Source organism: Eleutherodactylus coqui, chromosome 13 (genome assembly GCF_035609145.1).
Source record: "Eleutherodactylus coqui strain aEleCoq1 chromosome 13, aEleCoq1.hap1, whole genome shotgun sequence".
In the NCBI taxonomy this organism is placed as follows: Eukaryota; Metazoa; Chordata; class Amphibia; order Anura; family Eleutherodactylidae; genus Eleutherodactylus; species Eleutherodactylus coqui.
In genome coordinates this window covers 36,024,913-36,044,620 of record NC_089849.1, presented here as the reverse complement: position 1 = coordinate 36,044,620, position 19,708 = coordinate 36,024,913, and the positions used below count along the sequence as shown (strand labels likewise).

The 19,708-nt window shown below is 45.3% G+C and overlaps 1 protein-coding gene across 2 annotated transcripts in view; it reads right to left on the bottom strand.

Annotated features, from left to right (window-relative positions):
• Positions 1 to 16,952, bottom strand: part of GHDC (GH3 domain containing) — a 56,666-nt gene extending 39,714 nt beyond the window's left edge. The window contains exons 1-6 of one of the 2 annotated variants that reach the window (XM_066586346.1): positions 16,922 to 16,952; positions 13,356 to 13,614; positions 11,363 to 11,559; positions 3,397 to 4,000; positions 3,103 to 3,292; positions 1,249 to 1,320 (exon numbers count right to left, since the gene is read on the bottom strand). In XM_066586346.1, the coding sequence (XP_066442443.1) occupies positions 1,249 to 1,320; positions 3,103 to 3,292; positions 3,397 to 4,000; positions 11,363 to 11,559; positions 13,356 to 13,611 (1,319 nt within the window). In that variant the 5' untranslated portion in view covers positions 13,612 to 13,614; positions 16,922 to 16,952. Of the gene's footprint in view, positions 1 to 1,248; positions 1,321 to 3,102; positions 3,293 to 3,396; positions 4,001 to 11,362; positions 11,560 to 13,355; positions 13,615 to 16,775; positions 16,888 to 16,921 lie in introns of those variants that run through there. The other variant, XM_066586345.1, reaches the window with a different exon arrangement.
• Positions 16,953 to 19,708: the final 2,756 nt, after the last annotated feature.

The window sequence follows — 19,708 nt, the reverse complement described above, 5'->3', positions numbered from 1 at the left end:
AGTCAAAGGTGACAAACAATATGGCTGTTTAGAGACATAGAACAATTTCAGAACCGGTGACAAGATACGGATGAATCCTGCTACAGATTAGTGACAGGAAAACATCAATTTACAGTTAAAATCTACATTATTTTTTACTTATCTTGTACTCATTTTAATTATATGGCGATTTATGCTCCATTCATACAGATTGGTAAATTCATCATTCTGTAAGAGCCATTATTAGAGAGCAGTGCATTGTGGAAATCCATATGGTTTTTACACAGACTGTTCGTACAACTGCCCAATCCCCAATATTGCCTCATGATAACATGGAGAGGTCAGCCAACAAATGAAGCAACACTCTGTTGGTGGATCGCATCTTCTATGCGGCCATTAAAAACATTGTTCTCATAAGTAGATCTCTTTTTGTAAACAGGAGATGTGCTGCTGGCAACAATGAAGCTACAAATGATCGTATTAACGAATGTTCATACAAATACAGTTTGTATTGGCCTGTTTGAAGGCCCTTTAAATAAGTGCCAATCAACGTGTTATGTCATAGATCTGCAGTTGTCTTGGGCCTGAAATCAGCGCACATAAAAGAGCCTTATACTTGTAAGGCCCATTTACACCAGCCGATGATCGCTTTAAAAAAAAAAAAAAAATCGCCAATCAGCAATTGTTTTAGCGATAATCGGTGCGTGTAAATGTGCGCCCATCGTCCGCTTTTCGTGCACTGCTAGCTGATCGTTAAATTCAGTCTAACCTAAAAATCGTCCTTCACTCTTATCAGCAGTTCTCCACTGGGAGTGCTGACAGCATTCTTTCCCCGTGGAGAACAACGGATCTGAGCGCAGATAACAGCCCTTGGTATGGTATATTAACTGCATTCAGTGAAGGCTTCATTTGCATACCTAATTGGTATTTAAGTGGCTGAGTAGCTACTTAATACTTTATGCAAAATGATCGCTCAAAGCTGTCACTGAAACTGTCACGAGATAAAGTCTGCAGAGGTGACACTCTACTTGAATGACAGTCCGACATCACTTATTGACAGCGACTGGTGGGGACAGCCCATTTGACACACTGACAGCACAGGGAAATGGACCAAAGAACCCATCCGAGCGAATGGAGGCAAGTATGGAAAAAAAAATAAAAATAGAGTCAGCGGGGCCGCAGCCGTAGAGCTATGCAGCCAGCCCCGAAGACTTTATCAAATGGCAGGTTCTCTGTAAGTAAATGACAGTCCATTCTTATAATATGTACCTATATAAGAATTTCACTACAGGGCTCTGATTATTGAAGCCGGTAACTTGCACAACATCTCCAAGCCGGTATCTAAAATACAAAAAGAGTCACAATTAAATGAAGAGAAAATGTAATTGTGTATAAATAATGGATAATTACTATACATTAAATCGGAATATATAAAAAATACACTGAAACCTTGCCACTTCAAAAGCAATTCTGTCAGCTGGCCTTCAAATCCCCGATCCCAGATATGACTATTATTACCAGGCACATAATGACTGTACTGAAATCGCAGACAATGTTTGACCTGAATACATTTAAGTTTCACCCAGAGTACTTTAAAAAAAATGAAAATATCCAGAGCAGATTTCTATACCATCCTCAGTCTTCCGGAGATATACATATAACACATAGCAGAGGCTTCTTGTCTGAAAACTGATGCAGGCAAGAGACAGTGCAACGCCTGATACCAACCAACCATACTGCAGATATAATGATCGTGTGAAGGTTAGAAAATGAAAGCACAGATTTGATTGGTTGCTTTATGTAGCTTCTCCATTGTGTGTCTGCTGTATTTTTTATACATGAGATCAAGGTGGATTGAGCTACAATAGCTTTTTAGTCAGTTAATCTTAATGTGAGCAGCATTTGAAGCAATAAAACGTTAAAGTGATTGTCACACTTTAAAAAGTAGCTAATTTCTACTGTTGTACTTGTGCAAAAATGTGCATCTTTTGGGCATTTTTTTTAGCTAACCTCTGCAATTTTCTTAAAAGTGGTCAGGGCTTCGTGAAAGTAGACAGGACCACTCATGGCCCAACAATCTTACTTAAAGGGTATGTTCAAACTGAGCGGAATCGGTGCTGCACATCTCCGGCAAAGGTCACCAAATGGTGCCGAATTTAGTGAAGATCCACACCAAAATCCACACCACAATATATTTGCTGCAGATTCTGTTGCAAATCCACACCAAAATACATTGCGTGTGCATGTACCCTAACAGAAACTGTTGTATGAAATGCCAGTTCTAGTAAATGTACCTCAGGGTAGGTTCAGACGTAGAGAAAATGGTGCAAATTATTGGCAGCGGAAAAAAACGTGCTAAAATCTGCGGATTTTGTTGGGGATCCGGAGCAGACTTTACCCATTTCTATTGAAAGGATGAAATCAGCTGCGGAAAAAAACAAAACATATAGCGTGTCAACAATCCTCACCAATGGTGCAGATTCTGTTGTGGTTCTTGAAGCAATATTAATGTGGATTTTCTGTTGCATTACCGCTTCGTGTCCTCATAGTGTTTTATTTGCTTTTGTTACAAGCATTAAAAATGCAGCAGCCCTTAAAGGGGTTGTCCCGCGCCGAAACGGGTTTTTTTTTTTTTTCAATAGCCCCCCCGTTCGGCGCGAGACAAACCCGATGCAGGGGTTAAAAAAAAAAACCGGACAGTGCTTACCTGAATCCCCGCGCTCCGGTGACTTCTTACTTACCTTGTGAAGATGGCCGCCGGGATCTTCTCCCTCGGTGGACCGCAGGTCTTCTGTGCGGTCCATTGCCGATTCCAGCCTCCTGATTGGCTGGAATCGGCACGTGACGGGGCGGAGCTACGAGGAGCCGCTCTCCGGCACGAGCGGCCCCATTCAGAAAAGAAGACCGGACTGCGCAAGCGCGTCTAATCGGGCGATTAGACGCTGAAAATTAGACGGCACCATGGAGACGAGGACGCTAGCAACGGAACAGGTAAGTGAATAACTTCTGTTTGGCTCATATTTAATGCACAATGTACATTACAAAGAGCATTAATATGGCCATACAGAAGTGTATAACCCCACTTGCTTTCGCGGGACAACCCCTTTAAACATGCGTACTCACCTATAGAGTCCATCTTTGTTGGTTATAACCAATTCATAGGCTTTGCCGGCACTCACATCTTGTATACACAATGTAGTCGGCTGTTCCTGCTCACTCATGTCTACAGGGATAAACTCAAAGAATACAGATCGGGGGCAAAGCACATACTGTGGGGTATCTTCCATTGGCCAAAGATTTACAGCACATAGACCTGGTAAAGATAAAACACAGCATTACATTTCCGTACGGTGGATGGAAATTGCAATCATTACATTACGACGGATAATCTGCACCGACTGAAAAATCATTCCATACCTTCTGATGCACAGTAAGTGGGAGAATAAACTGGAGTCCCTTGACATATACTGTCCTGAAGAATCTGTCGGTCCACGTCACTACCTCCACTTTCCACGGCCACGATCACTTGTAACTTGGGCCACAACCTCTTGGCAATCCCATGAAATCCTTTTTGGAACTGACAGTGCAGTTCTGCAGCTCGGGATGCATCTGGGACCAACATATCCTCTATCTGCCTTCTTGTTTCTAGAGGAACCCCAAGTTCTGAACTGATCCGTCCTTTCTGAATATCAGTAACAAGAGACTCCCAACAATCCTCCAAAATGGAAAACACGTAATGAAGGAGACAGAAGAAGTTGGCTTCAAGCATACTTAGGTCTGGGTTCCTGAGTGAGAAGAGCAGCTGAGTGTAAAGTATGTCACGATGAGACATGCTGGGATGGACGGGTGCAGGAGGAGAGTAGAGGTCCTTCAGAAAATTGGCTGATAAGGTAGCTGGACATGGAACAATGGGGATCTCAGCATCAGAGTGGTGACTACTAGGCGGTAATGAGAACTTGAAGACCTTTTCCAGAGCTCCAGGAAAAGACTTATTAATGATTTCCAGATATACAGCCGTTCCCTAGAATATGAAAGGACACAGAAAAAGTATTAACTATGTAAAATGAAAAATTGCAAACTTTCATTGTGTCGTCCAACATGCGGTGTATAGAGCTTTATTCATTTCTGGATTCAGACTCCATGATTCGTAGGGTCTACTGATTTCAGAAGTTGGCCTAAGGAGTGTTGATATGCAAACAGACGGCAGAAATTGACACAAAACATAAGAGGGCATCTGCTTGAAATGTTATGTGAAACAGAAGGTAAAACTTTTAGGAGCCTGGATACTCCGCATGCGTAACAGCTGGCCAACGTGACGCGTGACCTCCCACTAAATGCAAAAGGACCAAATGCTAAATAGAGGAGCTTAAAAAGGTGCTGGGTACTAATGAACAGCCGCTCACATGACCTACAGAGAGGGAAGAGGCCATCCAGTGCCGCACCTACATATAGATACAGGATATAAAGGGTGCCAGGCCAAACATGCATCCCTCAATGCAGATCCAGAACTCACCGATGGGAATAAAGCAGGCTGAAACATAACAAAGAACAAAGCACATTGGCACAGACACCCCGGGCTCACCAAGCAACAAGGGCCAAACCGCATGTTGCAGACCATATTGCTAAAAACAAACATGCAGACAGCCTAAGTGCAAACTGGAGGAGCATTGCAAGGTGCAAACACTGAATAGAAGCCACTCTCACACACCTACAGAGGCGAGGGGCGGCTGCCCAGCACAAAGATGCACATGGATAAATGATACAAAAGTAGTCGGGCCAATTGATACATGTGGTGCACCATAAAGGCTTACAGCCTATTAGTTACACCAGTGTTAAATCAGCGGGCTGCGCTGTACCTCGAAGGTGAACCACATTGGTGTTGATACCCAAGGCCCCCCTAGCATATAAGGTCAAAATGCCAAATAACTGATTAATATATCCTATTCAACTTTTTGAACTATTTCATTAGGTCCTCACCACTTGGCAAGAATTTTGCTCTCAAAGAACTAGCACCCAGTGCCTTGGACCGAACTGCCTGATATTTGGCTGACCTATTATATACCCCTGCTTGCGTTTCTTGTGCTCTTAGGAGTTGTTCTTTCACTACAGGAATAACCTTAGCAATCCTCTCCATCACTTGCGCAATATACTCAATATTACTTTTCTTCGGAGTAATTTCACTTTCCCAGGTTTCCGTTGGCACATCCAGCAATCCACGGGGATGCCTCGTAATAGTTCAAAGGTGAAGCCCGTGGAAATTTGAGAAACCTAATGAGGAATTGTAGGTTGGTAGAGGACAGTCCCGGTCATCGCCATCCTTTTCTACCACCTTTTTAACATACTCTTGTGTGTTTTGTTGAACCTTTCTACCAGACCTTCTGTCTGCGGATGCTATACAGAAGTAAGTAGTAGTTTAGCTTTTAACACGTTGTACAATTCTTTCATGACCTTGGACATAAATGGTGCCCCTTGATCGGTCAATAACTCTTTAGGAAGACCAGTTCTAGTAAACACATGGAATAATTCTCTTGCAATACATTTAGATGATGTACTTTGTAAAGGAACTGCCTCAAGGTACCTAGTGGCATAGTCCACCACTAATAAAATGTATTGAGGACCTCTAGGAGACCCATGAGATCCGTGGCGCTCAAACGGCAGTTTAATTATTAGTAATGAAACTAAGAGGCTTTTAAAATGAGACACAGTAGCGGGTTAACCAGTAGGGGGACACTATTGGCAATAATTCATTATTTCCCTATTAACAGTCAAGCCAATAAAATCTCTGCAGGATGCACTCTTGTGTCTTGTCTGCCCCCAAATGACCTTCTAACACATGAGAGTGGGCCATGTCTAGCACCATGTGTCTATAAGGACCCGGAGGACGTTGTTCCACTACTTCATCTCTAATTAAAGGCACTCGATATAACATATTATTCATTGCAAAGTGAGAAAAACAATTATCATCCGCTGGATCTTGGGGACATTGTTCTATGCAGACACATCTTCAAGAGCATTTTTAAGGTCAGGTCGCTGAGTTGTGTAGACCAAAATTATCCAGAGACACCTCAAGATCAAGTATATTCGTCTCTTGGGATAAAACCTCCTTCTTATTTCCTATCAACACTGCTGGAGGAAATTCATTTGTTATAAATCGGGGTCAGTAGTAATATTGTTAGGTCCCTCAGTACATACCAGACGACTGGGGGGTGTAGCTGTAGCCCACAAGTTCCATCTGAGGTTGCTGTCCAGAGTGAGTGCAAACAGGAAGTAGCGCCGGCCAAAAGTGCACTCCATAGGCTATGTCGATGTAGGGCAATGGGCTGATATATGTCGCAGGGCATGATACTTCCAGCAGATAACAGGACTGGCTTTGCAAAATAGACTTTGATCCTTCCTTGTTCTTCATATTCTATTCTGTGGTGGGCCTAGGTCGTTTTTGTGGGCTATATGACTCAATTTGGAATCTCGGTAAGGTGGTTCTGTACCAGTAGGGTGGATGAAAGAGTCTTCCACTGCTAAATATCTTTCCACCAGGCTCACCAAGACATCCGCATTCTGGTGGTCTCCTTGGGCAACCCAACATTGTATGGAGTTAAGCCCTATTTACACTGGATGAATGTCAGGCCAACGATGCCCGACACTTGTCCCCGCACATACTCGCTCCCGTGCTGTTAGACAGGAGCAAGTATCGCTGGCTCTCTGACAGAGCGGCCAACAGGTGGCCAGGACGGCTGGAGCAGATTTCAATTCTCGCTCTCCTCCACCCCTCTCCATTCACTTAACACAGCGGCTGTTCAGTACTGAACGGCTGCTGTTTACACTAAACGATCGTCGTTCAGGATATTATGCCACCTACACGATGAAAGATGAGCTGAACGATGATCGCTCAGTGTAAACAGCAGCCGTTTAGTACTGAACGGCCGCTGTGTTAAGTGAATGGAGAGAGGCAGGGGAAAGTGAGGAGAGAAATCTCCTCCAGCCGCCCAGCTGCGAGCCAACGATACTCGCTCCTGAGCAACAGTATGGGAGTGAGTACATGCGGGGATGAGTGTCCCGTGTAATCTTTCTACCATTTGTGTAGGAGAAGATGACATAAGCCCCATTTACACGGGACGACTGTCGGGAAAATGTTTGGCTGACATTCGTCCTGTGTAAATGTGGCTTTAGGCTGCAGATACTCTAAAAACAGATGAAACAGGTCAAACACCTGAGAGGCTTGTCTTTGCTGTACATCCCCTGGCACACGTACTGAACTGTGACCACCAGTGTTACTCCAAGGCGAGCAAGAATTTCAGCTTTTAATTTGCTATCCTCCTTGGCATCCTACCAGGTCATATCATAATACACCTTTTGAGGCTTCCCAGTCGAATAAGATGCCAATACGTCTGCCCATCACTCTGGGGGCAAGTTCAATACTCTGGGGGGCGGGTTCACTATGAAAGAGTGGCAGAAAGAGAGAACCTGCTCCCAAAGACAGTTAAAAAAGCCTTAACCTTGTCCTCAGGGGTAATTTTCTGTATGGCCTCTCACTGTTTTCCGCATGCTGACACCGGCATTTTGGCTTAGGAGGGTTACACTCTCTTTGGCTCTGACTGCTTCTGTAAGTGTAGCAATCTGCTTCATGAGAAGCTGATTTGTCTCTTTCTGGGCTTGCATAGCCTCCATGGGAGCTTTTTGCTGCTGAGGAGTCACCTGCTGTGGCTGTAGATTTACTTACACCAACGCCCCGACGAAGTAAAAGAGGGCCTTGCCTCTTTTAATGAGGCCATAGCCCAAGGCTCTCCTATGACGTCACTGACAACAGAGGCCGCAATACCACGTGACCTGTTGTTGGAACACAACCAGTAGTGGCGGTACGATTCTGCATGTTCCGGTAAGAAAGTTAAATGGCCGACTCCCCGCGGCTATTATTTTCGGGGGGGGGGGGGGGGGGCTTGAAATATAAGTCCTTCCCCGAAAATCATCCCAAACGTGTTTAAAAAATAAAAAAATATATATGCTCACCTCTCCATCGCTGGAGAGGGCAACCAGTGTCAGGCAGCTGCTACCAAGGCAAAAAGGATCATGGTGTGCATCCAAAGAGGTCTAGGGGCACATGATGAAAACATTGTTCTTCCTCTTTACAAGTCACTGGTTAGACCACACATAGAATATTGTGAACAGTTTTGGGCACCGGTACTCATGAAGGACATATCAGAGCTTGAGTGGGTACAAAGGCGGCAGCTAAAGTAATAAATGGAATGGGTGGACTAGAATACCCAGAGAACTTAATAAAATTGGGACTATCTAGTGTAGACAGAAGACTTCTGAGGAGCGACCTAATAACTATGTATAAATATATCAGGGGACAATACAGAGATCTCTCCCCTCATCAAAATACTAACGACCACTTGTCCGTCTGTGAGTGAGTTACAAGCTCCGCCCCATATCACATAACAGTGATGTAATCAGAGGTCCTTCATCCGGAGTCAGTGAGTTAAATTCCCCGCCCCTGATCACATGACAGTGATGTCATCACATTTGTAGGGGATGCATAACTCACTCACCCGGGATGACCTCCGGATCAAGGACTTTTGATGACGTTACAGTCATGTGATCAGGGGTGGAGCACGTAACTCACTCACTCCAGATGATCAGGGTGTAGTAGACATGATAATTAGTCAGTATAAAATGTCTATTGATTTGTATAAACCAAATGTATTATGCTATTGTAATGACTTTTAACTTTGTGGAGGTTAAAGGCCACACAATCTCATCATGGTATTTGTTGGACAATGGCATGGTGAAAGATGTGTGGTGTAATGTTAGCTGAGTACATAAGTTGCACAAACAGCCTCTAAGAGTTAAAGGTCATAGTGCTATATGTATACTCGTCCAATACTGAGTGTTTTCCTAGCCCTCTTCCACCCCCCCACACAGACACTATTTAAACAATGAGTTGCCACGTACACAGACATTGCTTAAGGTTGCCTGCATGCTAAGAAGACAAAGTCCAAGCTACATCGGGCTTGAGGAAGGGTGGGCAGAGAGGCGGGAGATTCTATATGATCCGACAAATGAGAATCTTATATGTTACTGATGTAATCTGTTGCACGCCCATTAAAGGGCAGGTGTCATGTGTTATAATAAAAAGCCTGAGCCTCTACACATTGTAGAGACTCTCCCAGTTTTAGACCAGCATTTGTGTCTGATCTGGTCGATGATGTGTGCACACTATACAATTTGGAAGCTACAGAAATACCCCGAAGCCTGCTGGAGAAAATATGATCTTGCACAAGGGGTGCTCTGTGTGTGTGTGAAAAACACTGGTACTATAATTTTCTAATAATTGCTAGCCTATTTATACCCAGGACTGTGACTGTAACAAGGGGGCGTCCTCTACGTCTATAGGAAAAAAGGTTTCTACACCGACATAGAAGGTGGTTCTTTACTCTAAGAGCAGTGAGACTATGGAACTCTCTGCCTGAGGATGTGGTGATAGCGAACTCGATAAAAAAGTCCAAGAGGGGCCTGGACGGCTTTCATGAGTGTAGCAATATTACATATAATAGTCACTGAGTACTTCAAAAGGGTCAGTGATCCGGGGATTATTCCGATTGCCAGATTGAGGTCGGGAAATAATTTTTTCCTTTAAATGGGGAAACTTGGCTTTTACCTCATTGTTTTTTTGCCTTCCTCTGGATCAACACTGAGAGACATATGTCTTTTTTCAGCCTAACTTACTATGTTACTATGTTAAAAGTTCATAATCCGCCAGGGTGATCTCACGGGTATGCAGAGTTTGTTCCCAGGTGAGGACTCCAATATAATGCTTGTCCAGTCTGCACTGGTGAAGCTGTAGCAAGGTGTGTCTGCTCTGAGGTTATAAGACACAGGTAAAAACCTTTGATGGAGTATTGTAGCGACATACCCACTCAGCTCGCAGGTCATCCCTAAATCCTGGACCTAGATTCCACTTAAATATAAAAACCCCTCAGTAACCTATTGTTACTTGTATACTTTTCCAGGATTTACATCACTGAAGCCAAGTGACACATCCACTCTCAAATTATTAAGAGAGTTAATTGCCAGGGATCCGCCGCTCGGGATCCCTGGTAGTCAGATGATCACCCGGGCCACTGTCACTGCAGTGGGGCCAGACATCATCCTAGGGGACGAGAGGAGAAGTGCCGTAATTAGCTACACTCCCATTAAGATTAACAGGGGCTGAAACGGCTATTACACTTCCACATACTACCTTGGTGTCAGAGGCGGAAGTAATAGCCACTTCAGCTCCCACTGATTTCATTGAGAGCGAAGCTGAATATGGCACTTCTGCTCCCGTCCCCTATTACGACATCTGTAATTGTAGAGAGATGCCATTAAGAACGATCATTTCACTTTATACAATAATTTGCTAGCAGTTGCCACCAGAGAACATACCTTTTGTAGAAGGCTGAGATCAAGAACGGATGTATAGATCAAAGGTTGACTTTTCAGCCAGGTGAAAGGGGTTTTCTGGCAGTGAGTGATCAGCTGATCACCAGGGATCCCGAGCGGCGGGTTCCAGCCAACTACTTATTGATGAGTTACTCCGAGGATAGTTTTTGCCCAGAAAACCCCATTCACCTGGCTGAAAAGTCAACCTCTGATCTCTACATCCGTTTTAGGACAACCTCCTACAAAAGGTATGTTCTCTGGTGGCAAGTGCTAGCAGATTATTGTATAAAGGGAAATAATCAAATATATTGTTAATGGCATCTCTCTACAATTACAGACACATACAATTACTCTACATAACATATAGTACTGCATCAGAGATTCCCAATGTAGGAAACAGTGGGTAAGAAAAACACCTTTTGATCTTATAATCAGTGAACTTTGGCTTGAAAAAGGTGTCACTAGAACACCGAAATGCGTTGCATTGGACATCTGTATTGCTTTGGACCTCTATACCTCTCATTTGTACTAAATAAAAATTTACCCTATGTGACTCTTCATTTCTACCTATTTGGCACCATCTTCAGGAGAGGGTATTTGTTGGGAGTATATCCCCCTTCTCTACGCCAATATAATTGTTCACCTCTTATGAGCGCAGAAGGTGTTTTTTTTACATTGTTTCCTCCTTGTATACCAAACCTTATCTGTAGTTTTGGACCTCTCTGTAGCTCTCCAGGCCTCCTTTTGGATGACCCACCTGGCACAGGAGGCTTACCAACATGTCTATCGGACCACGGGTGTGACGACCGCCCCCTTCCCTTGGGTCTAGCAGTTCACACCTAGTAAGTCCTTTTCTCTTTCCCCTTAAATACCCACTTTTTTCTATTTTCCTGAGGCGCTGTCCTGTTTACTGGCTTCCCAATGTAATCAAGGAACCAGAAAACAATTACATCCTAGTAGATACCTGAAGGAAACGTTCAGTTGCACTCTTATTACTGAGGGGGACCATGGAGCGGTTTCCAGAGGTCCCTGCAGTTGCCACCAAGACAGACGGTCTTCCCGCCACCAATACGTTTTCTTCTCCTTGCGACGTGCGCTGTAAGTAGTCTTTATAGTCACTGTACTGAGTCAGAGGTTGTATCTTCTGAAATGAGGGCACATCTGCAAGGAAAAAATTTGCACCTTGGTTTAACCATACAGGGGCGGCATAACAGACAGTAAAAAACACTTAAAGCAACCCATCGGTTTCGGGATAGAATTCTGCATGGGTCAGGAGAGGCACGGGAGTATATCACCTACAGTTCTCAGCTGCTCCTCCAGTCCATCGGTTTCAGGGCCTGATTTTAGCTGTCCAAGATATCTGCAGCAATTATAATTATCTATCTATCACTGTACACTGCTGTCCGATTGGCCAGTGATGATTACATAGGCAGCTCTGCCCAATGAGAGAGCAGGTATAGTGCATTGGTAGTACTAACAGTATTAGGGTTAGGTAGTCTGAAGATTGCATTGGCCATCTTGGATGATTGAAAACAGAACTTGGAACCAACAGCGTGGTACAAGTGTAGGTAATATAATTCCATCCCTCTCGGGTCCCGGGACAGAATTTCGTCCCGGAATTCAAAGGCCGCTTTAAATACAAATTTCAAGCAAAGGAATAAATCTTAAAGGGATTGCCTGGTTTTTAACTACTGATGACCTACAGTATCCTCAAGATAGGTGGAGTGGTAGAGGTCCGCTCGGGGCCCCCAGTAATCAGATGATATCCAGCCTTCTGTCGATGTGTACATTGATTCAAAAGCGGACACCTCTGCTCACATTGCAGCATCCCGGGTTGTTATTGCAACCACTCATCCTATTGAAGTCAATGCGAAGTGTGGGCTGCTTCTGAAAACCTCCGATCCTTATTGTGAGGGAAAATGAATTATGCCTCAAAAGGAAGGATGGTCGTCAAGCACAATAAGGAGCCGTCATTCGCCGCTGCTAAACAGAAGCAACCCGCATATTAGTTAAGTAAAACTAATTAGCTAAACAGTATATCCCACATCTCTTCCCCTCCACCTGCTATAGGCATTACATTATACACTTGCCACCTATCGACCCCCATCATTAGTTTCAGAGTCCCATTAATCTGCAAAAATCTCAGTCCTCCAACACTGCAGTGTATTGCAGTACATGGAAGCATAGAAGATAAAGGGTTAAAATGTTTAACAACCAATTGTAAAAATAGTTTTTACGCTAAAAAAAAAACAAAAAAAAACACTTTACAAAAAAATGTCAGTGTAGGTATCCGTAGCCTTTAGGAAGACTTCTCATCTCGCTGGCATGTCTGTCCTATAAAACAACAACACTGTGGTGCCTCTTATTAGAACTCGGCCGTTCCTCTGTTACTCCTCCTGCAAAACGTATGGATAAACTGACAACTATTCTTCTTGCTAATGGGATCCCTATACCATCTGACATTATCCAATCAGTGATGGCGCTGTAATAAATGCAGCAGTTTATACATTATTCATGCCTAACGAAGCTTACTGAGGAACTTGAGGTGCTGAATGGGAAGGGACAGGGAGCTGGAGCATGTTATTTTCATGCTCACCCATTAGTGCCCCTCGCTAAGTGCCCCTCGCTAAATTCTGGACACAGTCTGAAAATCGGACTCTTTTCAGACCACTGTGCGCATGCTCTCCCATAGACTTCTATAGGAGTTCGTACGCATGGCAGATTTCCATGCTGTGCGTGGTCTTCGTCTGGGAACACCACAAGGGAAAGCGGGGGAGTATAAAAAAATAAAAAGTACATCCCTGGCTCGCTGTCCCCTCCCCAAACACCAGAACTTAGTGTATGGTGCTGTTCAGAGGTGACAGGTTCCCTTTAAACAGCGTGGCTGGAGTTAGCCAAAGCCAAAGCAAATACCAAAAGAAGTCATAGTTAGCTGTAATATCTCAGACTTTACTAACCCTGTAAGTTTCGGAAATTGTTCTTGAGACCATACTCTGTATTTTGATGCTTCTCCAAGGACTCCAGCAGCAGTTTCTCCTGTATGTCCTGAGCTTTACAAGTGTCCCGCTCCAAGCTCTTCCTGTGCCGCTCCCTGGACAAGACCTTGAGGCTCTGCCGACGCTTCAGCTCTGCCATCCATAGACGTAGCCGCTTACCATTCCACAGAAGTAGGAGACCCACACAGGTCACCACGGTAACGATCAAGAAATACATGTCCTAAAAAGCAAAAGTGTGAGAATTAGTCATAACAATGGATTTATGAAAACGCAACAATCCCAGTACTATATTATAAATGTGCATTAGTAATGTCTTCCCACGCAGCCGATCCCAAATCTCCCATAGAGCTATAAGTAGCGGCAGCACATAGAATCCTCCATCACTCCGCACGACTCTTCCATTCTTCACAGGAGCATACTACGGGCGTATCTCTGTGCCTTAATTACGGACGAGTGTCCTGGCTCCGCCGCAGGTCTACTGAGTCGTACTTAGGCTGGTTTCACTTCTGCGGCAGAACCTCTGGAGATACGACTGAAAATACCGGAAGAAATGGCGCAGCATGCAGCGCTTCTCCTTCCGTCCAAAAGCCAGGCAGCTGGGCGGAAAGTGGACGGACCCCATGACAGTCAATGGGGTCCGTCCGGTGCTGTTCAGTTCCCTCCAGAAACAGAACAGTTCGGCCGCGGGGATTCCCCTTTGCTGCTCCCCGAACGGTAAGACACCACACATTGCAAGTGCTATTCTCTTGCAAGACTTGCATGAAAACAGGACCGGCTTCAGTTTCTCTCTCTCACACTGTCGGTGCGAGAGGAAAATCATCCGCGCAAATTAACCTCTTGGAAATAATGGCTTATTATAACCCGTAAGTTGTTTGCTTTGCGCAAATGCACAGAACTCACGCACTTTTTATGCCGGTGTAAATACACCCTAAGGCCAAAATTCTCATGCGAGATTTGCGTATTGTGAGATGCACAAATGTCGCACAAATATCAATTCCGTTCTTTTAAATGGCATCATACACAAAAAAAAACAACGCATGTCCTGTCTTTGGGCATGCCCTCGCATCGCTCACTTTCGATGGGGCTGGCGGCCGCATCGCACCCCATGCTAGGTGCACACGCGCGTGATGCGAGGTTTTGATACAAAAACACGTCGTATCCTTGGGGAAATCACATGTTGGCGAGCGCGATATCGGGCCAAGTTTCACAGCCTTCTATCACACTCGCCCGTGTGAAGTTGGCCTAACACAATCGTCTGACAGCGGCCTTCCTGCAGGCGTGATGTGTAAAGCCGCACTGTCCTGTGAAGAGGCCATAACCTCTGATACCACCATACATAAAGGCATAACACTACTAATAACATTTAGCGGGCCGCTGTCACGTCTCTGTTGGATCCTCCGGTCAGACGTTCCGTCGCAAATCCGGCTCAATACACTGGAAGAAAAAGCGATGCATGAAGCACCTTTTCATCTGTCCAAAAGCCGAGGACCTGAGTGGAAAGTGAACGGACCCCATTATAGTCAATAGGCTTAATTTGGCGCTGTTTGGCCGTGGGGATTCCCCTTTTTTGCTCCACGAACGGACCAGGAACGCAGAACCCCGAGCGCAGATGTGAAACCAACTTTACTTACCCACACAAGCATGACTGCTGAGGGTCTGGCCGCTGGGAGCCTCAGGGATCACGAGGACGATGCCCCCCTAAGTCCCCCTAGGTGTGACCACTGCTCTGCCCCCCGATTCCCCCTAGGTGTGACCACCGCTCTGCCCCCTGATTCCCCCTAGGTGTGACCACCGCTCTGCCCCCCGATTCCCCCTAGGTGTGACCACCGCTCTGCCCCCCGAGCCCCCCTAGGTGTGACCACCGCTCTGCCCCCTGAGCCCCCCTAGGTGTGACCACCGCTCTGCCCCCCGAGCCCCCCTAGGTGTGACCACAGCTCTGCCCCCCCGAGCCCCCCTAGGTGTGACCACAGCTCTGCCCCCCCGAGCCCCCCTAGGTGTGACCACAGCTCTGCCCCCCCGAGCCCCCCTAGGTGTGACCACAGCTCTGCCCCCCCGAGCCCCCCTAGGTGTGAACAACGCTCTGCCCCCCCCCCCGAGCCCCCCTAGGTGTGACCACCGCTCTGCCCCCCGAGCCCCCCTAGGTGTGAACACTGCCCTCCCCCCCCCCACGAGTCCCCCTAGGTGTGACCACCGCTTTGCCCCCCTCCCCGAGTCCCCCTAGGTGTAACCACCGCTTTGCCCCCCTCCCCGAGTCCCCCTAGGTGTAACCACCGCTCTGCCCCCGACTCCACCTAGGTGTGACCACTGCTCTGCCCCCCTGAGTCCGCCTAGGTGTGACCACCACTCTATTCACTTCTATGGAGCTGGGAGAGACAGGGATGTAGATCTATATATATATATATATATATATATATATATATATATATATATATACATATATATACATACACACATATATATATATATATATATATATATATATAGATATATAGATATATATATTTTTTTTTTTAGAAAAGAAAAATTTTTCTTTTCATTTGTATTTTTTGTTTTTTAATGCTTAATTTTTTTTAAACCTAATTTTACAGTTTTTCCTAATCCCCATGAAGGACTATTTGCTTTTAAGTCTCTGTTCACAACTGTACTTGGATTTCCTTGCAAGCCATGGAGGTGCCAATTCCCGTACGTCGCGGTCATGACCAATGCCTGACCGACTAGAATGGAGTTTGCCGCGCACCCATCAAGCCAGGGGCACTTAACCAGACAACACAGCTTACCGCGCCGCGCTATTGTGTCCAAGTTTCTGGCCCGCACCGGGCTGTACACGTTAGCGCAGCCCTGTTCTACAGGTACATCCGGGCGCCACAGCAGTCAGAGCTCCTTCTGCCGTCTATTAGAAGCGCAGTTTTTGCACATGTAATCGATCCCTCTGATTGGTTCCCACGAGTGTATTTTTTGATGCAATGTGCGATCGCGTGAAGGAATACACGGCGTGCTCTATCTTGGTGCGTATTACGCACCGTAGACGCCTAGGGGGACCAATGGCGGTGCGTAAATATAGAGGAAACCTGCATATTCGCGGCGCATTTTGTGTGCTTTTTTGGCACACAGCGGGGCGGGCGTAAGTAATTTTCGTTCTTGTAGATATGCAGCCGAAACGCGCTTACGCCCCTAGGAACAAGCCCTAATACATATCGCCATCACTTCCTTAACATGGGACCACGAAAGTGGCGGCATGCGCTGCGGTCGCCTCCATCAACTCGTCTGATGACACTTACGCAAACGTCATCTAGGAAGCGCAACACTCACAGGGAATATTCATTATTAATAAGTCCTGAAATAGTCATTTTAATGTGAAAGTCAATTTTCGTAAAAAATTACCTCACATTGATAACTTTGCATTTTTATGAATGGCTGAAACATGACAGGACTGCACTAATATCATCATTCCCACACATTCACGTGAAGGAGCGCCCAGCCCGCACTCTTTTCCCGCCACCCAAATTCCTGTCAGGATTTTCACTTACTTCCCACTTCAAAACAGTCAGTCGACCTATAGGAAACCACGCCCCCTTCTGCATCACGTGCTCCGGCCTGAAGCCAATGAATGGAAAAAAGGCGGAAGAAACATCGGAAGCCATCTTTGTTTATGGTAAAGTTCCTTCCGTATGAAAGGTTCCTTAGGCTGTTATGAGGAGCCATGTTTGTTGCTGGCAGACAACCGGGCAGCTGTGTTTCGTTGACTGAAATAAAGCCTAGTTTTCTGAAACTGGCAGGCTGTGGTCCGGGGTGGCATTAGTTTTCGGGGATAGTATTAATATGCATATGTCTGAGCACTGACGCTGAGTTGATTTTTCTGTGTTCCCCATTATGACCACCAGGTGTCCTCAGCTGTCAGCCTGTGCCAAAGGGGCAACTTCTGTGTGGAGCAGCAAACAGTAGCATAGAAAGTAGTAATAAGAAGTGTATTTGCCCAAACGGACGCCACAGAAGGTGTTTACGTCACACAGGAGCAGTCTGTATTTCTGGCTCGTGTTGTCCTGCGCCGCAGTACGCCCCATGGCAGAGCGCAATGCACGGGGCCTTTATGGCGTCCATACTCTCCACACTATGGATCCTCAGGGCCCACAGGCGTATTTTCTGTCTATATTCTTCCCTGACTGAACACGGCCAGCGCACGGACACATTAAAGTAAAGTGGGGTTCAGATTTGCGTTTTTTTATGCGGACCAATACTGTGCATAAATAAAAACCTACAGCATGTCCTATTTAGAGCCTCCATGCCCGCCCGTATTACATCTTGTATCCAAGCTAGAGGTGGTACAACAGGCTACTAGAGCCTCCATGTCTGCCTGTATCACATCTTGTATCCAAGCTAGAGGCAGTACAACAGGGTACTAGAGGCTCCATGCCCGCCCGTATCACATCTTGTATCCAAGCTAGAGGCGGTACAACAGGGTACTAGAACCTCCATGCCCGCCCGTATCACATCTTGTATCCAAGCTAGAGGCGGTACAACAGGGTACTAGAGCCTCCCCTTAAGGGGTCAGTTTTTCACACTAAATTCTCCTTTTCCTCTGATATTGTAATCACTTACTTATATCAGCGTTACAATCACACAGAAAGTGTCATTCGATTCCAACAACGCTAATATTTTTTGACAAGCAGTGTATATATACACATATACAGTAATTAAAGGGGTTTTCTATTGAAATACTATTTATGACCAAAATCAGGATAGGTCATTAATAGTTGATCGCACGGGGTCCACCGCTTGGGACCCCAACCGATAAGCTGTGCAGGTGCATGCTGGCAGCATCGCAATAACACAGAGGTCGTAACGGACGCCTCTACGCCGACCTCTGTGTATTGGCTGGCGCATGTAACAGCAGGCACGGCTGTCATTGATTGTGGGTCATGACAAGTACGTTATATAGAAGAAGGTTCTCGTCCCTCGCCCCTATGCCTTTTTAATGCACCCCAAGACTTTATATGCTTTTGCAGCAGCTGATTGGCATTGGTTACTCCAGTTTAGTCTATAGTCCACTAGTACCCCCAGGTCTTTTTCCATATCACTTTTCCCTAGCTGTACCCCATTTAATGTATATTAGTGACATCCGTTTCTCCTGCCCATGTGCATAACCTTACATTTATCAACATTGAACTTTATTTGCCATTTTTCTACCCAAGCCCCCAGCTTATCTAGGTCCGTTTGTAGCCGTACATTGTCCTACATTGTATTATCTTGTATATTTTCGTGTTGTCTACAAATATTGATATTTTGCTGTGCAGCCCCTCTATCAGGTCATTAATAAATATGTTGAACAGAATGGGGCCTAATACTGAACCCTGTGGCACCCCACTATCAACCGTGGCCCAATCAGAGTACAACCCATTTTTTACCACCCTCTGCTTTCTATCTCTGAGCCAGTTCTTTACCCAGATACACACGTTTTCGCCCAGTCCGGGCGGTCTCATTTTATATATTAACCTATTATGCGGCACGGTGTCAAATGCTTTAGAGAAGTCCAGATATACAAGATCAATAGACTCTCCCAGGTCCAACCTAGAACTTACTTCATTGAAGGTGCTGATCAAATTGGACTGATATGATTGACCCCTCATGAACTCGTGCTGATGACAAGTTATACTGTTGTTTTCCTTGAAATGGCATCTCTCAGAAAGCCCTCCAATATTTTTCCAATTATTGAAGTGAGACTTACCAGCTTGTAGTTACCAGATTCTCTAATAGACCCCTTTTTGTATATTGGGACCACAATGGCAATACGCCAATCCAGTGGTACAACCCCGGTCTCAATAGTGTCCATAAATATAAGAAATAGCGGTCTTGCTGTCACGTTACTTAGTTCTTTTAGAACCCTTGGGTGTATTTCATCTGGGCCCGACGATTTATCGATTTTAATCCTTTTTAACCGCCTCTGCACATCCTCCTGTGTTAGGCATGCAATTCTTAGCGGCGGGTTCATTTTATCCCCCTGTATTTCGTGTGACATTTCTTTTTCTTTCGTGAATACACTTGGGAAAAAGCTATTTAATAGATTTGCCTTCCCCCCATCGTCTTCTATGGTTTCCACTGAATTATTTGTTAAGGGGCCATTGCTCTCAGTGTAAATCCTTTTGCTGTTTATATAATTGAATAGTTTAGGGTTATTTTTGCTTTCTTTGGCAATTGGTCTCTCTGCCTCCTCCTTGGCAGTTTTGATCTTATCCTTACATAATTTGTTTTTTTTTTTGTCTTCAGGCATCTCTTCCTGGCCAGGGATTTGAAAATTGCCGCCTTCAGGAAGCGCTGCC